Source organism: Meles meles, chromosome 4 (assembly GCF_922984935.1).
Source record: "Meles meles chromosome 4, mMelMel3.1 paternal haplotype, whole genome shotgun sequence".
NCBI classification, from domain to species: Eukaryota; Metazoa; Chordata; class Mammalia; order Carnivora; family Mustelidae; genus Meles; species Meles meles.
In genome coordinates this window covers 109,624,363-109,647,613 of record NC_060069.1, presented here as the reverse complement: position 1 = coordinate 109,647,613, position 23,251 = coordinate 109,624,363, and the positions used below count along the sequence as shown (strand labels likewise).

Here is a 23,251-nt window from a genome sequence, read left to right as displayed (position 1 = left end):
TCCCAAAATTTGTTTGTTGAGGTCATTAACTCCCAGTACCTCGGAATGTGATTGTATTTGAAGATAGGGCCTTTAAAGAGGTGATAAGGTAAAATAAGATCCTGTGGGTGGGATATAATCCACTCTGACTGCTATACTTACAAGAGAGGAAGTTTGGACACGCTGAGTCCCCAGGGTCACGTGTGCACAGAGGGAAGACACTGTGAGGAAACAGCAAGAGGATGGCTATTTGCAAAACAAGAAACAAAGCCTGGTGGTACCTCAATCTTGAACTATCAGCCTCCAGAAATGTGCAAAAGTACATTTCAGTTGTTTAAGCCACCTCGTCTGGGAATTTTGTTATGGAAGCCCTGGAAAACTAATACAAACCCCATATTAGGAAATTAAAGTTAACATTTTTTAATTTTTAATTTTTATTAACATATAATGTATTATTTGCCCCCGGGTAAAGTTAACATTTTAAGTGTTTATTATGTGCTCATTTAATCCTTTCAACAATGCTGTGAAGTATATCCAATGGCCTTTATTTTACGGATAAAAATACTTAGGATAAGTAACTTGTCAAAGGTGATGGAAGTATGCAGTCCAGCGATTTAATTACATGTTGCCTGACTCCAAAATCCCTGTGTTTAATGTCTAGATTATATTCATGATTTTCTTTTATGTCATTAGAGAGCTGTGGTTCTGCAGAAATTCCCATCAATGTTCTTGGACATGAGCACTAACAAAGAAAATTCCAGAGCATGAGGGATTGTCAAAAAGAGTAGTATTAAAAGGACCTCTAGCTGTGTGAGTATGGGTGACGGTAAATGCTCTGAGAGTGCCCATTCTCTGCGTAACTATCTGCAGCAGGGAAGAAGCTGTTCACGCTTATAAACAGATACTTGATTCATTCCATTCTAACTAGTTATGACTGTTTCCCACCAGCCCTACACCATGAACTCTTGAGGTAAGGACTGTGTCTCACTTCCATTATTTTATATAATATGGGTCATCAAGTAAACACTCAGGGAGTGTATGTTGAATTAAATGGAAAGAACTGACAGATCTTCCCAATTGACCTTCCCTACTTTACATTTTTCCCTTGAAACTAGTCCTCCTCTCATCTCAAATCTCTAATGGTGGACAATAAATCGCAGACTCACATCCTACTTCGCAAGTTCTATTAAGTTTTATTTGCTAATGCTAATCAAGTATGCTGAATCTGACAGATGTCCCTGTTGAAAATAAAATGTGATCCAGCCGCGGATTTGGGGTGCCATATTTTCTCTGTTCTTTTAATATCTTTATTCTCCTCTAGAGCTTTGTTTTATCTCTGTTTCTTGCATTCCCCAGTTCCCTTCCCCTCTCTGCAGTTGTCTCTCTGTCTTTTTCTTCCATTTTCTCTGATTTACTCTCTTTTTTGGTGGATGTCACTGTTTCAGCATCTAGAGATTGATAATAATGTCTTGTTCTTGCACTGTAATTGCTGTGTCAAGACGGCGGGCGCAGCAGGCGGCCACGATTTTAACACTGACTAAAGAGCAGATTTGCTGCGTGCTGATTAATTTCAGGGGAGGGAGGATGCCTCAAACGAGGATATGGCTTGCAAAAAAAAAAAAAAAAGCTTCCTTTCTTCACTTTAGAGACAGAATTACTAACTGTGCACTAGTGCACTCATTCGCAGTGGTAAAGTAATGTCTCTTTCAATATGTTATTATTAATTGGTCTTGAATCACCTTTTCAGAACTTTCAAAAGATCGTGCTTACTTAATTTTTCCCAAGTTCTTTGAAATAAATGAGAGACGTACTACCATTTTTCTGTGTAGCCAAGGAGACAAGGTCACAAATAGTGCCTTATCTTTCGCACTGTCATATGAAGAATCATCAATGATGAAACAGCTAGAATTGAAGGGTATTCTTCCATTAAACCAGTTTTGGACTGTACATCCCCACTTTCTACCTATCTATCTATAAAATTAATAGAGATAATTTATGATAATTTGTCTCTAACAAAGTTTTTCAGTAAAGATCTTCCTTATGGAATTTTGTTAGGCTAATGCATACATTCCATCCCATTAGTGAGTCCCTAAGGTAGGTATTTTTGAGAGAAGCAATTCTTTGGGGCCCTCAGCAGTAGAAGTTGTGTTTGCAAACATGAAGCATGGGATTGTAGCTGGCACCATGTTGTACTCCTAGTTTGTGCTGAAGTTTGACCACCACCACTGACAATATCTGAATTATAGGTAGCCAGAATATCTATTTTAACCTAAGGGAAACATAATTGTGTCTAAATATACATGAAAAAGTTGCATATGACCTCAATATTGTATAGTCTTGCAATATGTCAATGTCTCTTGGCTTTCGATTTACATAACTAAAAAACGTTGGGTGCTTTGAACACCCCTTTAAAGTTGGAAGGAATATTATGAAACGACCAGGAATAGCAATAGAAATCCAGGCAAGCTCAGGTCTGACTTGCACATGGTGTGTATATCTCTTAGGATGACAAGGACAAAGCAATGAGGTCAGGAAGATGAACACAGTGAGCTCTCGAGGGCCCTTCCAGGTCTACCCATCGATGAAAATAGCTCATCAGTAATGCCTCAAGTAAGTTCACATTTAGCGCATGGGCTTTAAAGGTTTCTTCAAGTGGGTATGTTTTGTAGTGTGTGCTGTGGGTGTCTTCAGATAACAGGAGTGAATGTAAAGCCCTTAGCGGCTGCTTATCTCTAGGCTTCCAGATTTTAAGACTTGGGGATTTATAGCAAACCCAGTGCCCTGATGGAAACAAAGGTCAGTCATCTTGCTCAGAACTAAACCAGTAAGTGCTTAAAGTTAATCTCCCTAATAATATACCAAAGACAGCAGCACAGTGAGCTGAAAGCTGATGCAGAAGTCTCCCAGAAATTCTGTTTTAAACTTTGTTGGCTTTCAAATTCCTACATTACTGGAGTTCCACTGAAATTATACCCTCATCTAAAGAAGCTTCACACATATCGCTTCTGCATTATCACTCATGGGGTACCAACAACCAGATGTAGGTATGTATGACTCATGTGTCATTAAGATAGCCCTAGGAGTCCTCTAATGGAAAGGAAATGCAAGCTTTTAACCTCAAAGAAATATAAGGTTTGATTGTCTTCACAATTCTGATCAAGAGATGAAGTAGTTTATATAGAATATTTGCCCCCGATTAGATTTACATTTTCATATCTCTATTTTTGTCAGGTTTGAGGCATAACTGACAAAGTTGTATATTTAAGTGTACAGTGTGATCATTTGCTATAGACATTATGAAAGGATTCCTACAATTAACACAGCCTTGCCTCACCTATTTACCTTATTTTTGATAAGAACACTGAAGTTCTAGCAAATTTTAATTATATAATCCATTATTAACAAATGTCACATTAGATCCTCAGGCCTTACTCATAACTAAAAGTGTGTACCCTTTTACCAACTCCGTTACTCTTCAGGGTAAAGCTACAGGTTAGGGGTTCCCTCTGAATTGCATGATGCTATGACTGGTGTGGGGTTTATGGCAAGAATGCATCTTAGCTTGTCCTACCTGTTTAGTTGTAGGTATTTAGGGGTTTTCTCAGTTGTTTGCTCCATAGGAATAACTTATCTAGTTTTTGGAATTCTTTCAGAGAAAAATGATCCATATGTAATGGTATAATCAGTGCTTCAATGGGAATAGGGAGACTCAGAAGCCATTTATGTTGCCATCTTGGTGTTCTCCTTCCATATAGATTTAGAACTGAAAGAATCTACAGAAAAAAGTCAGTCTACACTTGATATGTTGTAGATGCAGAAATGGGCCTAGAGAGATAATATGACTTGTTTATATGGGTCAAAAACCAAAATGACAGTCACCAATTTGATTAACATTTCTCCTGGGTCTTTATATGACAAGACGTTAATAGTAGAATGATATCATGGACTAATGACTTCTGAAGTTATGGGCGAACAACATGGTGATATCATGGTATAATGACTTCTGAAGTTATGGGTGAACAATTCTTTCTGGGGGCCGTTCTCCCTTAAACACACACACACACACACACTCTCTCTCTCTCTCTCTCTCTCTCTCTCTCTCAAGATTTTAGAACTGCTGAGAACTTGGATGAGATGAAACTATATATGAAAACCATGCATTAGGGAAGTTGGGGGAAAATGAGCCCATAAACAATGAAAGAGAGTCCCAGTTCTTGATCTTTGTAAAAAATGTTAAGAATTTAATAATATAAATATATTTTTAAAAAATGTAGAGAATATCACTGTAACCATTAAAAGTCCTTTAAACTCAGTGCAGATTTTCACAGTATCCTGTGGCATATATTTTTCATTGTAGATGAAGAAATTTGGGCATAAAGTAAAATCTTAGGATGGTAGAGTTTAAGGAACATAAAATAGAGTCTGACCACTGGTAAATCTATGCTGTGATTTAGAATTCTATCAGTAATCTTTTATCAAATCCTTGACCATTCTCCTGAGGAAAGCGCAGTTTGAATCTCCATAGTCCTATCAGAAGAGATCTTAATCAACACTGGAGGGTTTGAATACTTTTGCATACTTGTGAATTTTCCAGGTCGAATGATAGTGTATGATCTCTAAAGGGAAACAAGTGCTCTCATTCCAATCTTCAACTCAAGTGAATTTAATTTAAGGGGTTAATACCACAAAGGATTGACAAGTCACGCACTAAAGTGGTGTAGTGGTCCTCTGAGAAAAGAACGAGAACATTGGTCTTCTCAAGGCACTGAAGTGATGACGAGAGGCCCAAGTGCCCTTACGTGCCATTAATGTGAAAAGCAAAGTATATTCAAGCTGGATTTGCGGCGTCCTTAACATGACAAGTTTATAGCCTCTCAGAGATTAATAGCGTGGTGGCCAAAAGTGCTTCTGTGTTACATGTTGGAGCTTCACAATGAAACAGCTGCTTTTGATTTAACCTGTGAGAATATTTATTTGTTCCCCTTCCCTGCTTTATTGGCTTTTCATTGAATCGACCAGGTATCTGCTTTGCTTTTGTGGAGAGTTGGTATGGCTGTCATGTAATTTTTTTCTTTCCTCTTTTTCATATACACAGGAACAAATAGGTATTTATACACATTGAAAATGGCTAGTTCAAATGACCCACAGTATGGAGCTAAGCCATTTTGGAATGCAGAAGGATTCACTCCTGCACGTTTTTAACATTGCTGCTACATTGCAGAATTTGCAATGGTTCAGCTTCAGCTACTTGAGCTGGCTTACTGTGCAGAATAGTGCTGACCAATTGCCAAACCATTCTTAACACAAAACAACTGGTCGATAAACATGTTTATCTTTCTGGCCCACACTGCTGCCATATGCAATAATGGTAGCAGGTGAAAGTCATACTTGCTCCTTTTCAATTCCCGTCCTTGCCCACAAAAAGATTGCTTAGCTCTTGCCTCATTGTTCTGAGGTCTATTTTTAATATCGAATGTGCAGACTGGGACTAATTGATGGGTTAGAATTCTAGTCCTTGTGAATTGTTGAGTGACCCAGGGAAAGTTATTTTTGACTCCGGCCTTATAAATTCTCCTAATGTGCAAAGAGAAGATGCCAAGTGTAATGCACCTATTTCAAAAGAGTTTTGAGGACTAGAACTTTGAAAGCAAAATAGACAAGTGCTCGATAAATGTTTAATTATGTCAGCACTGATTACAAAGCCTGAAAGAGATACATTAATCTTGTTTTCTATTCTATCCCCTTATGTGCAAGAAATTTCGGATAAATAACATTGCACATTGTTCTTGATTAAGCATTTATACAATAACTGTCTTGCTATTGCTGTTTTTGATTCAAGTCTGAAAAGCCTAGAGCCTTGGTACTTATGTTGTTTAACTTTCTGCAAAGGTATTTTGTATCTTACACAGGCACGTTTCTTCAGGGAATTGTAGAGTTCCTTTTGAGAGTATATCACAGTCAGTGATATTCTAGGTAAGTGGATGCCAGATGTTTTATTTCATGCCCCACATATTTACTCCATAAACCAGCTAACAAATGAGGTTTGAATAGTCTACTGGGAGAAAATGAGTGTCTGCAGTGAAGGGAGACTTCGGGACGAGGCTGGACCCTGCCCTGTTGGGTGACAGAGCAGAGTCTCCACTGCAGAGACAGGGGGATAGATAAAATGAGTTTGTAGCTCCAGGGCTGGACAGAACTGAGGTTGCCAGGCAGGAAGTTTCTCCAGAGAAACAAATGGATCTGCACAACCCACAGATTCTTCCCAGAGAAGCACTCTGTGGTGGTGGTTATAAGATTTTGAATATTTTTTTAAGCTAAGGAAACCACCAAAGTCTATTTTAAATAAAATGATTTTTGTTTTATTTTTAGTAACCAATTTACTGAACACGTTGAACCTGATGGGCTGCCAACATGATTATAATTTCCCCCCCCCAAATATCACTATGTTTGACTGTTAGTTCTCTCTTTCTTATTTGGTCATCAAGGTTCTAATTCAGTCCAGCTGGTGCAGTGTCAGGCTTCAGTCTCAGGGGCCAGAATAGAAGGAGCAAGACCCACTCTTTTTTATGGTTCCTCTAGGTTTCTGCTGCTTCAGGGCTGGGACAGGAGAAGGAGACTTAATGGAGCACATTCTTTTTCTTCACAAGTGCAACTGTAGTTTTTCTTTAATTTTTTTTCTTTCCTGTGTGTGCTTGTGTGTGTGTGTCTGTGTTTGGTAAATTGTTCATTGTGCTCATATGTTCTTTAGGAAGGCACTCACTAGGTTATTGTCTGACTCACAAGATATCCATTGGCTGAACTCCCTCATGCCTGGGTTGGTGGCATACACCATAGTCTTTTCCCGCTTGGGTTACTGTGCCTTGTTGGTGGCCTTCTTGGGTCCCATAAAGATGGCTCAAGCTCAGCTGTCTTGAAAAGGGTCTGCTTGCTCCGTGAGAATGGGCATCCTTTCCTCCTTGCCCCCACCTCACCCCCGCACACCGGGGGTGGGGCTGCTGGTCAGTGATTCACTGCAGGTCATTTTGTTCTTATTCTGCTCAAATTCTCACAGATGGCAGATGGGGAAGCCCACTGTCCAGACATCTAATAGGAAGAAATGACAGTTTTCTAATCTCTGCGATTGGTTTTTTGGAGATATAATCACTTGGATTGGGAGAGATGGATTCAGTCCTTAACATTCTTATCCATTACTAACTTCTCCCAGGCCAACCCCTGAATCTGCCATCTTCTGTTTATATACTTTGGAGCCTGCAGAAGAAAATTCTGCCACCAGCCTCTTAATGGGGCCTACAGAGGTTTGTCAGGTGGGTTTTTAGACTACAGACGCATTTCATATGTTGTTTTCAGCTTTGGAGCTTTAGCTTCTTTCTAGGAGAAAAGGAAATGTCCTTCCAACATCTGGCTACATTTGATATGATAGCACTAAGGAAACTCACTAGTTTTGCCACTTTTCTCTATATCCTAAAGACAAAATTATTTTTTGTGCATGAACTAGATTTTAAATGAAGAATAAAATAAAAACCAAAAAAACCTTTTTGTCTATAAATAAAGAGGTTTGGTTTAGGTTGTAGTCAATTGAGAAGAAAGCAGATCTCAAGGAACCCAGACTGGTACTGGTGGTCTAGCCATCTCACCATCTCTAATCTCTACCCTCACTGTACAGGACTTTGAGTAACAAGCTCAGGAAAGAATGCATAATGGTAGTAAAGGTTCTCTGTTAAAAACTCATCTCTTCAGCTCTTCAGCAGCATGTATAGATCATTACCCTTAAGGTTTCAAATTTCCTCAGTTTAGCCACACTGGTCTTGTTCCACTGTTGTCTACTCTTTGCTTTGTGAAGTGATGGGACAAAGTGATGCTTCTCTTTGCAGTCTACTCCAGGGATTCTAGGAGATGAAATGGGGCTTAAGTTCCTAGGTAGGAGACTATACGGTAATGAGAGCTGCCATTTATTGAGCATTCGGTGGTGCCAGGCATGTTCGGAGTCCTTTATCCGGATTCACTCACTGAGTCTCCCTATCAATCCTTTACCGTAGGTACGGTTGTCATTTTCCTTTCACACGTGGGGCAACTAATGGACAGAGAGGTTAGGAGACCTGCTTAAGGTCACATAACTCAGAAGGGGCAGAGGTAGAGACTGATTGTAGGCATCCTGGTTCCACGGCCTGTACTCTTAACCACTGTTATGTTGCCACATGAATTTGTAAGCAGTGACCCCTTAAATAGACATTTATCATAATCTCTTTATGAAGAATCCAGTATTCTCTTAGCTTCTCAAGTTACTAAAAGACACATTTGAGATTTACCAAAATAAAATTTAAAATCTCCCAGTTTTTACTTCGTGAATCTGATTTTTTTTTTCTCATTAAGTAATGTGTTCCCCATCCCAACAGTGACCAAAAACTGAAGTCTTTACTATAGTCACTTTAGTGCGTAGGCTTATATATCTTCTGGTCCATGGGTGAAGAAAGCAGGAGCAAAGAAAAGAGATAACGATCCATGCAGAGAGTGGCAGAGCTGAAACCAGAACTCAGGACTATTTCTAGTATTGGCTATTTCAGGGTACCATTTTTATTGATTTCAAACGTTTTATTGTGCACTATGTACTGGCTTCTGCAATAGGAGCTTGGGACACAGAAATTGGATATGCTACCTCTACTAGGGGAGTTCAGTCTGGTTGGGACAGCCCATGGAATGAAGTGATTGCAGAACCATTTAGGTATGATGGGACTATCCTGTGTGGCATAAAAAATGACCTCCTCAACTTAGCCTGTGCCTACTTCAGAGGCAACGTTTGAGCTGGATTTTGAAAAATAAGAGTTGGGCTGGACTGAGAAAAGGGAAAGGCATATTCAAAACTAGCGTGTACAAAGACATGAAGACTGTCTGGGCAACTGGAAGCTCAGCAGAGGTGAAGAGGGCTGAGGGGGGAGGCGAGGATCAAGAGGACTGCAGACAGGGAACCCCCACCATGGAAAGCCATAAAGAGTTTCACATTGAGGAGCAACATCGGATTTGATGTTCAGAACCTTCATTTCGTCTTGCACCTTCATTCTGTCTTACAGGAGATCAAATTCTAAGGGAGTCATAATTCAGACCTAAAAGAACGTAGTGGCAGCAGGAAATGAGAAAGAAGCAAAAATAGGTAATTAAGAATACTGTTCAAGTTTCATGCGCAAATCAGACAAAAGAGGGACATGAAGAAAAGGCATGGAAACTGCATTTTCCTCAGCCTGTCTCTTGTCATTTGATATGCCAATTCCTGGGAGGCACACCTTCATCCCTCTGGGTATTTTCATGGTTACGGTCAACTCTGACTTCCAGCCAGTGATTGCCATTCCTATGGTTCCTAGAAATCTTAGATATCTTGTGTGGTCCTTTAGCAACGGGGCACCAACGTCCTCTCCCCAGCCCTTTCTGTGTTCCTTGCCCCACTAACTCTCCTCTTCGCTTAAAATAATTGTTCTATGATGTGTGCTGCTCTTAGTTGAAATGTTTTACCTCTGGAGTTTTTTTTTTTTTTAGATTTTATTTATTTATTTGACAGACAGAGATCACAAGTAGGCAGAGAGGCAGGCAGAGAGGAAGGGAAGCAGGCTCCCTGTGAGCAGAGAGCCCGATGTGGGGCTTGATCCCAGGACCCTGGGATCATGACCTGAGCCAAAGGCAGAGGCTTTAACCCACTGAGCCACCCAGGCGCCCCTTACCTCTGGAGTTCTTAAAAATAAAAACCGCGATCCTCCTTTAGGCTGCCAAAATGCTATTCAGGCTTATTCGTTGAAATTTCCAGAAGGACTGTATCATACCCTCCTTTACTTCTATGTCCTAGAAGAGGCCTAACGGATGGTGAGAGGGCTAAATGTTTTATTAGTAAGTTCCTTACGTAAAGTAAGGGTCCAATAAAAGTTCTTTAGCACATACTGTAAATACATAATTCCAGTACAATGTGACAATTTATAGATGGGATTTATTGTATTGGGATTATTTCCTTATGTATAGTCCCCCCCATTTTAATTGTACGTGCTTCGAGGATATAATTATTACTACTATGTGTGGGATATTGCACGTATCAATTACTTTCACATTTTATGGTTCTTTATATGGTAGTCGTTATTAACATTTTTTTTTTAGTCTCCATTGTTCCCTCCCCGTTTTATACTGGCCCATTTTATACATTCTTCCTTATATAATAAATGATTAGAAAAACCAAGAATTTAGAGAACAGATGTTACAATTGATTAGGAATTCTTAATTGTCATCTGAAGACATTCAGCCTTTCCCAGATATGGTTCTTACTTGGAACTTTAATAGAACTTTTTCAGTTCAACGACACGGAAGGAGCTTATTTATGTAAATATCTTAAAATGATATGGTTTTGGTATTTAATAACCACCTGGGATGGGTATTTTGTACCACCCTGTCCACTCAACTCTTGAATCCAATGTCTTTTTCTTAGCACCAATACGAAAACCCAGAAATGCTGTAAAAGAAATGTTTGTGTTCATTTGAAAAATAAAATACCAACTCTGCATTTTGTTAAGACTCATTTTATAAAATACCTTAAAAGAACAGATAAAGTACTTGAGTTTACATAATAACCAGAATTGAAAAAAGATGAATATAAATTAATTGAACACATAACTATTTTGCCACATTAGACAAGTTTAAAAAAGGCATTTAAAAAAAGTAGTAATTGGGAAGAAAACCCTTCACTCTATTGTTGTCTTTTTTTGGAAACTTTTCTTAGAAGCACTACAATTCCAGGTCAACAGACAGTACCTGTGTTGTTGAAAACACACTGTAATTTGCTTCCAAATCTGTCAGCTTAAGAAAAAAAATTAAAATTTTAACCAAGTTTGATAATTCAGTGCAAATTAAGCTTCAAGTTGAAAATTCAAGAGGAAAAGTAATGTCCAAACTGTAGGAAATTCTTCTGGAACTGAAAAAGAAAAAAATTCACATTATGAAGAAATCTTTGCAAGTGTTCTTGTGTGTGAGATATTGAGTTAACAAATGGGCCCTCTGAAGTTGCAATGAGGGCTTTAGTAAGACTATTTGCAATGTGGGCAAGGGAAGAAGGGACAGGGAAGAGTTGAAGGTCATTTTGTGGGAAGGAAGCTCAAGTTAACCAGAAGGACTGCTCTGATTCAATTCTAGAAAATTTGGCCAGGATATTGTAGACATCAAGGGGGAAAAAAGAACTTATGGAGACTAATTTACTGGACTGTCATTGAGGATAAGTACTTCTATCCCCAGAACATGTTGGGGGATGAGGGAGAGCAGGTTAGTGTTGGCCATGATTTTGTTTTAATTAAATGGATTATATTGTGTCCTGGCTTAATACAGTACCAAGTCTTGAGAAATGGGAGGAATGTCTGACTTTCTGGATAACAGTGAAACCAAGCGTTGATCATTTCCAACCATTAATGGGTAGATATTTTTATAATTTAAAGTATTTTTAATTATTTCCACACAAAAAAATTTTGAGGTTATCATTGGTAATAGGTAGCAATGGGATTTTCATGACTGTGTTTGATAAAAAGTTTCCCTCTTTCCATTCTATTCCCTAGAAGTTTCTGATTCAATATTTTAATGATAGAACTAATGGTTGCTATTGAGTACAAGATGCAGAGATTTTAGTGGAGGCTAATGTCGTCTTTGCAAAACAGATTTTTTTAAAAAAAGGTCTAAATTTCTATCATATTTTTCTAATTCTCATTGGAAATTTTCACATAGTATTTGAAAACAGTTTGAGGATGTACTATGTTTTTTCTCACATTTGTATTTTATGTCACTCTCTAACCTATTAAAGTTATAACAATATTTTCACAACAAAGTGGCAACTTTTGGCTTTTAGTTGTACCTATGATCAGCAAGTCATAAAAAACACAAAACATAGTGCTATTCCAACATGACATCAGAGACTGATTAAAAAATAACGAATAATCACGATGATGTATGTGGAGTTCCTAAATCAATGAAGAATTAGCTGATGCCATTTAAAAATGCACGCATATATCTGCTCACAAGTGCAACATCTAAGGAAAAGTGAAAATTCCTCTCTGAGGACACCGACCAGTGTAGAATCACTTGAGAAATTAAAACACCCAAGCCCGTGACTCCTTCTCTACCTCCTATCGTGACAGCCAAACCATCAAGGGCACATGTCACATATGACTTTGCAAAATAAGGCAGTAGTTCCCCTCCCTGGTCAACTTGGTGACCGCTCCAGGCTTGAAGATTAATTTCCATGGTGTCCTGCTGGATGTTTGGTCCTGTCCTTCTGAATCCCAAAAAGAGGCTCAGTGTCAGATGCATCCTTGTACATCACACCAGGGGTGAGGCTAAAAGAAGAGCGGCGGAAAGGTGCACAGTCCTGCCGTGAGTCCCTATTTAGAAAAGCTTCTGTGGGCTTAAGCATTTCGCACAGACCTGGGTTTTGTCCCACTTCTCCACTAACTTCTCATTAGGCTTTTTCAGAGAGAGACTTTTGCCATGAAAGGCACAGATAAAGAATAACAAAACATTATATCGCAATCAGCTTGTGACAGTTTGTGCTTTGAAAACACAGTGCATCAAGCACATCATAGACGCTCAATAAATATTTGTAGCTCTATTAAACGTAATAACATGGTTTCTGAAGGACAAACTTCCATTTTGGGGGAAAAAAGAAAAAAGGAAACTATTTAAATTTCTTTTCTCTGACTGGATGGAACGATGAGAATCTACAAATTAAATGTGAACTCTGATTTGACTGCAGAGAGTTTGCCAAAAAGGAGGCGGGGAACATTGCCGCAGTAGCATTGGCACTTAACAGTGCATCAAAGATTTAACGTTTTCCACTGCAATACGTACTGGTTCCTACACTTGCTCGGTACCAGCGTGTAATCACTCATATAGGACATGAACTCTATTCCGCTTTGGGAAAGGTATGATCATAATTTTATCTGAAAATTATTAACACATTTCAGGGCGACGGCCCTCTTATTAAGCATGCCTCAAAGTAATGCAGGCATAACCGTCAGGGGACCTCATTATATAACTTCAACATGGCATTGTCATGTGCAAGTGTTATTTCTCCCACATCTGCAGTAGCTGCCTCCTAATGTTTTGTTTTTTACAGAGTGGTGACACCCCTGGGATGACAAAGATGAGAATAGGGGGTGGAGGTTAAAGATCACAAAACTTACATTAAAAAGGGATGTTCCTCTGTATCATATGAAAAACCCTTATCAAAAATCAGTGAGTTCATGGATGAAAAAATGCTTTATACATTCATAACTTTCCCATCTCACAACAGCAAAGGTTTCCAAAGAAAAGACTCAGTAGTGAAGGCCACACACTTTTTTTTTTTTCTTTTCTTGCATTAGTTCAATATGCTGAAAATCAGAACCTTTGAAGCGTCTTGTAAATGGGAGAAATGGAACTGGACCCAGCTGGTCATGGGGGGTGGGGTGGGATGGATGAGATCCAAATGAACATGTGACTCAGCTGCTGGCGTGGACAGCAAGGAGTTGGTGGGAAATGTTACAGCAGACCTGACCACTCTACCAAGGGTCTGTCAAGAACACAGTACAGGGATCAAAAAAACCCAAAAAACCCTAAAACAAAACTAAAACCAAAAACGAACTGCAACTTTGCCAACTTGTAAACAAGGAAAAGCACTTCACAGATTCAAAGTTCAAGGGAAGTAAACGTCTTTAAATTATTTTTGTCAGTTCAACCCTGATTTAAAAAGTATGGCTAGCAGAAATAAGGAAGCACAGCCATTGACATCCTGAGCGAGCAGCTGTATTCTGAGAAGCAGTCCTTCCAAGCCTCTTCTCAAGATGCCATGTCAAGGAGACACCTTCTCTCGCTTGTCTCTTTTCCACGATCCTGGGATATCGACTGCCTGCCATTTTGGTGTGGACAGGTCCTGGCTGCTATAGATTTAGACGTGGGGAGACTGGAGGCGGGTAGGCAAATTCTCGGAGGATGCTCCGGGCCACTTCGACATTATTCTGGGCTATCTCTAAGGCTCTCTTCACTTCTTCAAAGGCATAACCCTCTCCCATGAGTTTTGCGATTTTTGCGTCAACATTTTCCAATGATGCGTCGGGACCATGGGGTTTTCTGTGGTGGATTTCTGGTGCAGTCCTGCGGGGTCGTGGTTTAGGAGGTCTGGCTGGTGCCTGTGAACCATCTGGGTAGATTTTGAAAGAGATATCATGTCAATAATGGAATAAACATACAGACACCATATCAGCTTGATCTCATTTTAGATGAAAACCCCATTTTTCATTATCCCCAGAAACAAACTTTCCCCCCATTTTTATTTATTATTGCTGGGCAGGCTGTATTGTCCCCACTTTGAACATTAAAGAAACCAACTAAGAATGTATTGGAAGTTTGAAAGATTAATACAAATTTATTCCCAATTCCACATATTATTCTTTAAGCCATAGGGACTAACAGGTATAGAAAGGAAACAATTGAAAAAGAAAGGCTTTCATTATAGGGACACCAGCTTATTCTTTCCTACGATGGTGGAGGCTCTGTCTTGGGAAGTTTCTACCAGAGGAAAGTTTTACAGGGTTGTCGATGTTCCCGGAAGCACATCCCCAGCAGGTCCTCCATCCCACCCCGGCCACAGCACAACTACTCTGAGCAACAGGCTTTGTAGTGTCTCTGCCAGTCTGTTCTTTCAAGTTAATCATGCTGTCAACTGATTCTGAGGTGGGGAGAAAAAGAGTAGGTGCTTTGAGTCTACTGTTAGTTAACAGGCTGAACAGAAGTAAACTCACTGCTTTGCTCAAATACTTTACCCAGATTCCAGGGTAGGAAGTTTTGCTAGAGAAAAAGCAAAGCCGGCAGAAACATGAGCAATGGAGACTCGGGCTCTGGATTAGTCCTCTGACAAGTTTCTTGAAGTTCAATCAAGTGACACTGGCGCCATGAATGGAGGGCAACCGTGTTCAGAGGAAGAACTAGAGACCACCATCCCTCACAGATCACCGGGGCATGGGCTGCTAACTTGAGAAGGTACTTTTATTATGGATGTCCATAATACCTATATTTGGTACTGTATTTCAAAAGCCTAAATTTAAAAAAAAGATTAAAATAAAAATTACCCAGTTTATGCCATGCAACACATGTATGCGTTTAAGACCATTTAGACTTCGACACTTCTTTAGTAACTCTCTCAGACCACTGAAAAATGCCAAACACTAAATCTAAGGACATAAGTTAAGTAGGTGAGGAAGTGAGGCTACAACCCAAATGGCTTGTGACTCTCGTCCCATCCTTGCCCTCCTGGTCTCTGCTGCTTTGCCAACTTCCCCGATATCTTCATGAGAAATTGTAAGCTGATACCTTCAATAATAATCAAATCTAAATACAATAATTGTCTAATGTATTTTTCTCATAAATCCTCTTCCATGAGAAGGTAAGTTGCTAAAAACATCCTCTTCACAATTCCAGCAATATAGTGGTATAATATAGGCACGTGAAAGCCTCCAGTATGAAGATATTTTCTTCCACACCAAATTGGATGATAGTCTTATTTTTAATTTTTCCTTTCTTATAGAATACTTCCCAGTTTGAAAAAAAATATAGCTATAGATAGAGCTTATTAAATTATGCTCATATATAAGAACACACATTAATTTCTGGTTCTCACTCAAATCTGTATGTGCTATTTCTCGCACTTATAACCAGACATCTCAACCTACTATGGTCTGCTAAATTGCATTTCTTACTCTGTTTTCAGGTTCCATTTATTTTCTATTAAGTATTTCCATTATGTCATGCAGAACTGGGCAATAAATTTTACTTTGCTTCTAATCATTTCCAAAAAACTGTGAGAAATTCTAGTAAGCTATCCTTTAATCAATCACCATAGAAGTCATACATTGAAATTTGTTGATTTACTTTTTGGTGAGAGAAAGTACCTACACTTAAATGCAAGTCTAAATTTCCTGTTTTCTACAGGCAAGTCTCAGAGTTTTTCTAATACAATTATTTTGCTTTTGTCCAAAATACTGAGAAGGGCACATGAATGTCAAGTGTCATTGAAAAGAACAGCTAACTATGCTCCTAGAGTGGGAAGGATACTATGGCAGCCGGAGACACATCTGATAGTATAATTGGCAAGGAAGTGTTCAGATTTAGAAATTTTAAATGTAATAAGCATACGTATTTTTAATCGAATATACTTGACACACAATATAATACTTGTTTCAGGTGTACAGAAGTGACTTGACATTTATATACATTATGAAATATCACAGGAAGTGCAGTTACTGTCTGTCACCATACAAAGTTATTACAGTATCACCGACTCCATTCCCTACGGTGTACTGTTCTAACTGCAAGTCTGTACCTCTGAATCCCCTCCAGCTACTTTGCCCATTTCCTGAACTCCACACAACCACCAGTTCTCTGTATTTATGAGTCTGTTTCTTTTTTTTTCATGTTTTTTTATATTGTACACACAAGTGAAATCATATGATATTTGTCTGACTTATTTCACTTAGCATAATACCCTCTAGGTCCATCCACGTTGTTGCAAATGGCAAGACGTCCCTTTGGCTGGCTGAGTAAAATTCCAGTGTGTGTCTCTGTGTGTATGTATACATCTTTACCCACTCATCTGTTTATGGACACTTACATTGATTCCATGTCTTGGCTACTGTAAATAATGCTGCAATGAACAAAGAGGTGCATAAATATTTTCAAATTAGTGTTTTTGTTTACCAATGTCTTAGAGTTTTCAGAGTATAGGTCTTTCGCCTCCTTGGTCAAGTTTACTCATAAGTATTTTATTCTTTTTGTTTGTTTTGGGGGGACTTTTTTTGGCATCTTATTCTTTTTGATGCGACTGCAAATGGGACTGTTTTCTTAATTTCTCTGATAGTCCATTATTAGTATATAGAAATACAACAGATTTCTATATTTTAATTCTGTATCCTGCAATTTTACTGAATTTATTTATCCTAATAGTTTTTTGGTAGAGTCTTTAGAGTTTTCTATATATGGTATCATGTCATCTGCAAATGGTGGTAGTTTTACTTCTTCCATATGAATTTGAATGCCTTTTGCTTCTTGTCTGATTGCTGTTGACTAGGATTTTTGATACTCTGTTGAATAAAAGTTGTGAGGGTGAGCATCCTTGTCTTGTTCCTAATCCTAGAGAGAAAGCTTTTAGCTTTTCACTGTTAAGTGTGATGTTAACTGTGAACCTGTCATATACAGTTTCACTATGGTTTCCCCACCCCCCCCAAAGATTTATTCGACAGAGACAGAGCTAGAGAGGGAACACAAGCAGGGGCAGTGGGAGAGGGAGAAGCAGGGAGCCTGATGTGGGGCTTGATCCCAGGACCCTGGCATCATACCTGAGCTGAAGGCAGACACCTAACGACTGAGCCACCCAGGTGCCCCTAGCTTCACTATGTTAAGGTATATTCTCTACTCACTTTGTTAAGAGATTTTATCATGAGTAGATGTTGAATTTTGTCAAATACTTTTTCTGCACTATTGAGATGATCACATGATTTTATCCTTTGCAGATAGTGAATCATCCTTGTATCTGGGAGTAAATCCCACTTGACTGGGGTGAATGACCCTTTTAATATATTTTTGAATGTTGTTTGCTAATGTTTTGTTGAGGATTTTTGCATCTATGTTCTTTTGGGATATTGGCCTGTAATTTTTTTTTTAATAGTATCTTTTGTCTGATTTTGCTATCAGTCATGCTAGCATTGTAGAATGAATTTGGAATTGTTCTTTCCATTTCAATTTTTGGGAATATTTTGAGAAGGACGGATATTAATGCCTCTTTAAATGTTTGGTAGAATTCACTCATGAATCATTCTCATCCTGAACTTGTGTTTCCTGAGAGTTTTTAAGTCACTAGTTGAACTTCATTACTAGTAATTTGTCTGTCATATTATCTATTTCTTTCTGATTCGGTCTTGGAGGGCTGTATTTCTAGGGACTTAGCTATTTATCATTTCTCCTAGGTTGTGTAAATTGTTGGCAAGCAATTTTTTGTAGTAGCCTTTCATAATCTTTTCCTCATTCATTTCTGATTTCATTTGAATCCTCTCTCGATTAGTCTGGATAAAGGTTTATCAGTTTTGTTTCTCTAAGAACTAGCTCTTAGTTTTGTTCATCTTTTTTATGTTTTTGTTTTGTTTTTTGTTTTTTAGTCTCTTATTTCATTTATTTCCACTCTGACCTTTGTTATTTTTTTCCTTCTTCTAACTTTGAGCTTTATTCTTCTTTGTAGTTGCTTAGGTGTAATGTTAAATAAGTTTGAGATTTCTGTTGTTTCTTTGGGTAGGTCTGTACGACTATAATCTTCCCTGTTACAACTGTTTTTGCTGCTTCCCAAAGATTTTGGAAATTTGTGTTTCATTTGTCAGAAGGTATTTTTTTAATTCCTGTTTGATTTCTTCATTGACCCACTGGTTGTTTAGCGGAATGTTGATTAGCCTCCATGTGTTTGTTTCTGCCAGTTCCTGTAATTTATTTCTAAATTCATACTGCTGTGGTCAGAAAAGATGCCTGATATAATTTCAATCTTCTGAAATTTATTTAAAGTTGTTTTATGGCCCAACATGTGATCTAACCTGGAGAAAGTTCCACGTGCACTTAAAAAACATGTACCTTGCTGTTTGGGGATGGAATGTTATGTATAAATCCTAGTCAATTTGGTACAGTATGTTGTTCAATAATACTGTTTCCTTATTGATTTTCTGGATGAATAATCTATCCATTGATGTAAGTGGGGTATCAAAATTTCCTGCTATGATTTCATTAGTGTCAATTTCTCCCTTTATCTCTGTCAATATTTATTTATTTAAATGTTTCTGTTAGGTGTTTAAATATTTATAGTTGTTATAATCTTTTATTAAACTGATCCCTTTATCCTTATGTAATACCCTCTTTTACGTCTTTTGTGTCTGATGTCTGTTTTTTTCTTTTTTTTCATTTTCATGGAATATCTTTTCCATGCCTTTACTTCCAGTTTGCCTGTGTCTTTAAAGTGTGAAATCTCTTGTAGGCAGCATAAAGATGGATTCTTTTTATGCTTTCATTCAGCCTATGTCTTTTGGTTGGAGCACTTGGCTTATATTTAAAGAAATTGTTAAGTATGTATTTATTGCTATTTTGTTAATTGTCTTCTGGTTGTTTTCACAGTTCTCTGTTCCTTTCTTTTGCTCTCTTACATTGTGATTTGATGACATTTTTTTAATGTTAGGCTTAGATTTCCTTCTCTTTACTTTTTGAGTATGTAGTATATATTTTTGGTTTGTGATTAGCAGGAGTTTCAAATATAACTCCCTATTTATATAGCAGGTTATTTTGTTTGTCCCTTAAGTTTGAACCAATTTTGAAAGCACATTTTTATTTGTACCCCACCTTTTACGTATTTGATGTCATGTTGCACATATTTTCATTATGTGTATACCTTAACTAATTATTGTAGATACAGTTGATTTTACTACTTTTGTCTTCTGATCTTTGGAGTAGTTTTATAAGTAACCCCCCCACCCCACCCCCAGAAGTCCCTTTAACATTTCCTGTAAGGCTGGTCTAGTGGTGAACTCTTTTAGCATTTGTTTGTTTGGGAAACACTATCTCTCCTTCAATTCTGAATGATAATGCTGCCAGGTACAGTATTCTTGGTAGTAGGGTTTGTTTTCTAACCTTTCAGCCCTTTGAATATATCGTGCATTCCCTTCTGGCCTGCAAAGTTTCTGCTGAAAAAATCAGCTGAAAGTTTTACAGATGTTCCCTTGTACATAGCTAGTTGCTTTCCTTTTGTTGCTTTTAAGTTTCTCTCGTTATCTTTAATTTTTGGCATTTTAATTATGTCTATGGGTGAACCTCTTTAGGTTCATCTTGTTTGAGGCTCTCTGTGCTTCCTGGGCCTGAATAGGTTTTCTTTACCAGGTTAGAGAAGTTTGCTGCTTTTATGTCTTCAAGTAAGTTTTCTGTCCCTTTCTCTTCTCCTTCTGAGACCCTTATAATAAAAATGTGAGTATGCTTAATGTTGTCCAAGAGGTCCCTTAACCTATCCTCATTTCTCATTTTTGCTGTTCAGCTTTGATGGTTTCCACTACTTGGTCGTTGAGATCACTGATCCATTCTTCTTCATCCTCTAAGCTACTGTTGACTTCCTCTAATGTATTTTTCAACTCAGTTACTGTATTCCTCAGCTCTGACTGGTTCTGTTTTATATCTTCTTTGTTGACATTTCCACTTAGTGTCTTTAAGACCATTTATTTGAACTCTTCATCACATAGATTGCATATCTGTTTCATTTAGTTTCCCTCACCTCTCCCCCCCACCCTAAGGTTTTACCTTATTCTTCCTCTGTCTCCTAATTTTGTCTCTGTGTTTATTTCTGTATATTAGGTAGGTCAGTTACATCTTCTGGGTTGAAGGTAGTAGCCTCTTATAGACGATTGCCCAGAAGTACAATATCCCCTTGTCATCAGAACCAGGTGCTTCACAGGTATTTCATGTGTGAGCTGTGTGTGTGGGGATGCCCTCTAGGCAGTGCAGGAACCACTTTAGGGGGACAGCTGTAGAGCAGGGCAGGCTGGGTCCACAGGGAATGCCAGAGTGGGGTGAGAAGTGCTAGGGAAGTAGATAGAGAGGATCCAAACTGGTGGCCACCAGCACTGGGCTAGCTAGGCTGAAGGAGGGCAAGGAAAATGGTGTCTGCCAACACTTCCTTTCCAGGAGAAAAGTTTCTACAGAAGTCTGCCCCTCCTGCACACACCCTAAAATAATCAATACATCTTCACTAATGACCCTGGTCTTTTCAAACTGCTACCTGTGTTCTGACTCTTGGAGTAAGTTTATGGACAAGCCCTTTAAGAGAAGAGTGAAGTCTTGATTTCCTCATGGCCCTCTGGCTCTTCTGGAGTGAAGCTCCACTGATTTTCAAAGACATTTTGGGGTTTCATTTTTTTTTAATTAAATTAATTTTTTTCAGTGTTCCATGATTCATTGTTTATGCAACACACCCAGTGCTCCATGCAATACGTGCCCTCCATAATACCCACCATCAGGTTCACTGCCCTACCCCTCCAAAACTCTGTTTCTCAGAGTCCACAGTCTCTCATGGTTTGTCTCCCCCTCCAATTTCTCCCAATTCACTTCTCCTCTTCTTCTCCCAAAGTCTTCCATGTTATTCCTTATGCTCACGAGTATTCTTGACACAGATCCCTAAGGTGTCGGGGGTACCCAGTGTGGGGCTTGAACTGCTTACTCTTCAGGGAGGACCTCTATACCTGTGATATCCCTCCTGCTTTCGGATTGTTGTGTCAGGGGTTTGGTTCCCAGCCACATTGCATCTCTGTCCCTTCTACCCTTCTTGATGTGGAAGAGCTGTTTTGCTAATCTTCAGGTCATTCTCTCAGTTGCTCTATCCGTAGTTGCAGGCCTAGTATGTCTTTGGGAGGAGGTGAGCTCAGGATCTATGTACTCTACTATCTTCTATTACCCTAAACATGTGTATTTTTGGATCCTGGTATATGACACTAAAACAAGGCACCTTTTACCAGGAAAAACCCCAAGAAACCCATCTGTTATATAAGGCTGCTATAATTAATACTGGCAATGGAAGTTGCAGATGATTATTCTTTTCTTGAAAAAAATTAGTAAACATAATTTAGGAAACCTAAGATAACAAGGAAAAACATAAACATAGACCTGATGATTAAATCAACTCTAGAGTAGTGAAGGTATCTCTGATCCTGGAACTGTTATTATTTTTTTGCATACAAAATATATTTGAAATATTAACTATGGAAAGTGATTCAAACAACCTCCATAAAGAATCATGATAGATTTTGAATACTTTTCATTAAAAAAAAAAAGATCTTCCTAAAGCAAAGATTTATTTTCCTAATAGGTATTTTCCTCGAACTCCAAGTCACATATCCCAACTCATTTAATCCTAGTCTTCACTGCCCTAACTCAAAATTTATTTCCTCAAAAGAGTACTGACTTCCCTTCAGAATCTTGCAAATGCTTGGGAGTTTAATTGTATCACATATTTGAGCCTACAAATAGGAATAAAATGGAATCTGCTACAACTTTGGCCACTTGCTATAAATTTCTACTTACTGATGAATATTTATTCAGTTTGGCATATCTTAATTTTTTGTTCAGTTGTTTTCATTGGATAGAGTAGCTCCACACTGGGTAACTGACAGCTACAACTGAGACTTTTCTGGATGTAGACAAGGAACATCACAGAGAGATGGGATTGGTTAGGTGCATTTCACTTTGGCAACTAAGATTTTGAGTGACCTTGAGTCAAACCATTTATTTGCACAATTTTCACTCTCTAAATCTACTTTCCTATCTCATTTTTAGAGATTTTATTCAGCCCTTCTCATTGAGGTACTATGCAAATTAATTAATGTAATGGTCTCTTCACATATATTGAACATTAAAAATAAAGGGCAATGAATTCACACCTATGATAACTGTTATACTTAAATGCCATGAACAGCAATTACTATAAACAGTAATGTCAGAAGTGTGGAAGAGGAAAAAACACGGAATTTCTTGTGAGTGCTAATTCTATAGAAAGCTTTTAAGAAACGTCTTAAAAAGAAATATCTGTTACAACCTGAACTAAGAGTAGAAACTATTTTTAAAAAGGGAGGATAGGGGTGCCTTGGTGGCTCAGTTGGTTCAACATTCAACTCTTGATTTCAGCTCAGGTCATGATCTCAGGGTTTTGAGATCGAGCCCTGCATCTGGCTCTATGCCAGGTGTGGCGCTTGCATAAGATTCTTTTCCTCTCTCTTGAAGGATCCTATTTTTAATTTAAAAAAAGGGAGAGGGGTTGGAGAACAGATCATTTTCATGCTCATCATTAGAGCAAACTGCTTAAAACTAATCCTTTCTACATATCACTTCCCAAAGCACCTTCCAGCTTTTTTTTTCCCCCCACAATGTCTAAAAGAAACACCAGGTCCTTTTGCCCTTTAGAATGGGTAAGAAATAGAAAGGAGCAATGAAACAGAAGATGAAACTATCTTATAGTTCCCCAAAAGTTATTATACTTTTGGAGTACATTGGAATTACTATGAATCTTACCAATTCTATGGGAATTTTTGTACCCGAATAAATGTCCTTTCAATACCTTCTTAAGGATACCTGTGTTTATTTCAGTGCTGCTGCCCATGCTCATCATATTTTTGAGCAATGGCAATGATATAAAAATAAGTGCAAGAATACACGGAGCCATATGATATAA

At 38.3% G+C, this 23,251-nt stretch overlaps 1 protein-coding gene across 4 annotated transcripts in view; it reads right to left on the bottom strand.

Moving 5' to 3' along the window:
* Positions 1-10,510: 10,510 nt before the first annotated feature.
* The window catches only part of CBLB (Cbl proto-oncogene B), a 222,857-nt gene continuing 210,116 nt past the window's right edge, over positions 10,511-23,251 (bottom strand). For 3 of the 4 annotated variants that reach the window (XM_046002091.1, XM_046002092.1, XM_046002093.1), the window contains exon 19: positions 10,511-14,164. In XM_046002091.1, coding sequence (XP_045858047.1) covers positions 13,905-14,164 — 260 coding nt within the window. In that variant the 3' untranslated portion in view covers positions 10,511-13,904. The remainder of the gene's footprint in view (positions 14,165-23,251) is intronic. The other variant, XR_006818015.1, reaches the window with a different exon arrangement.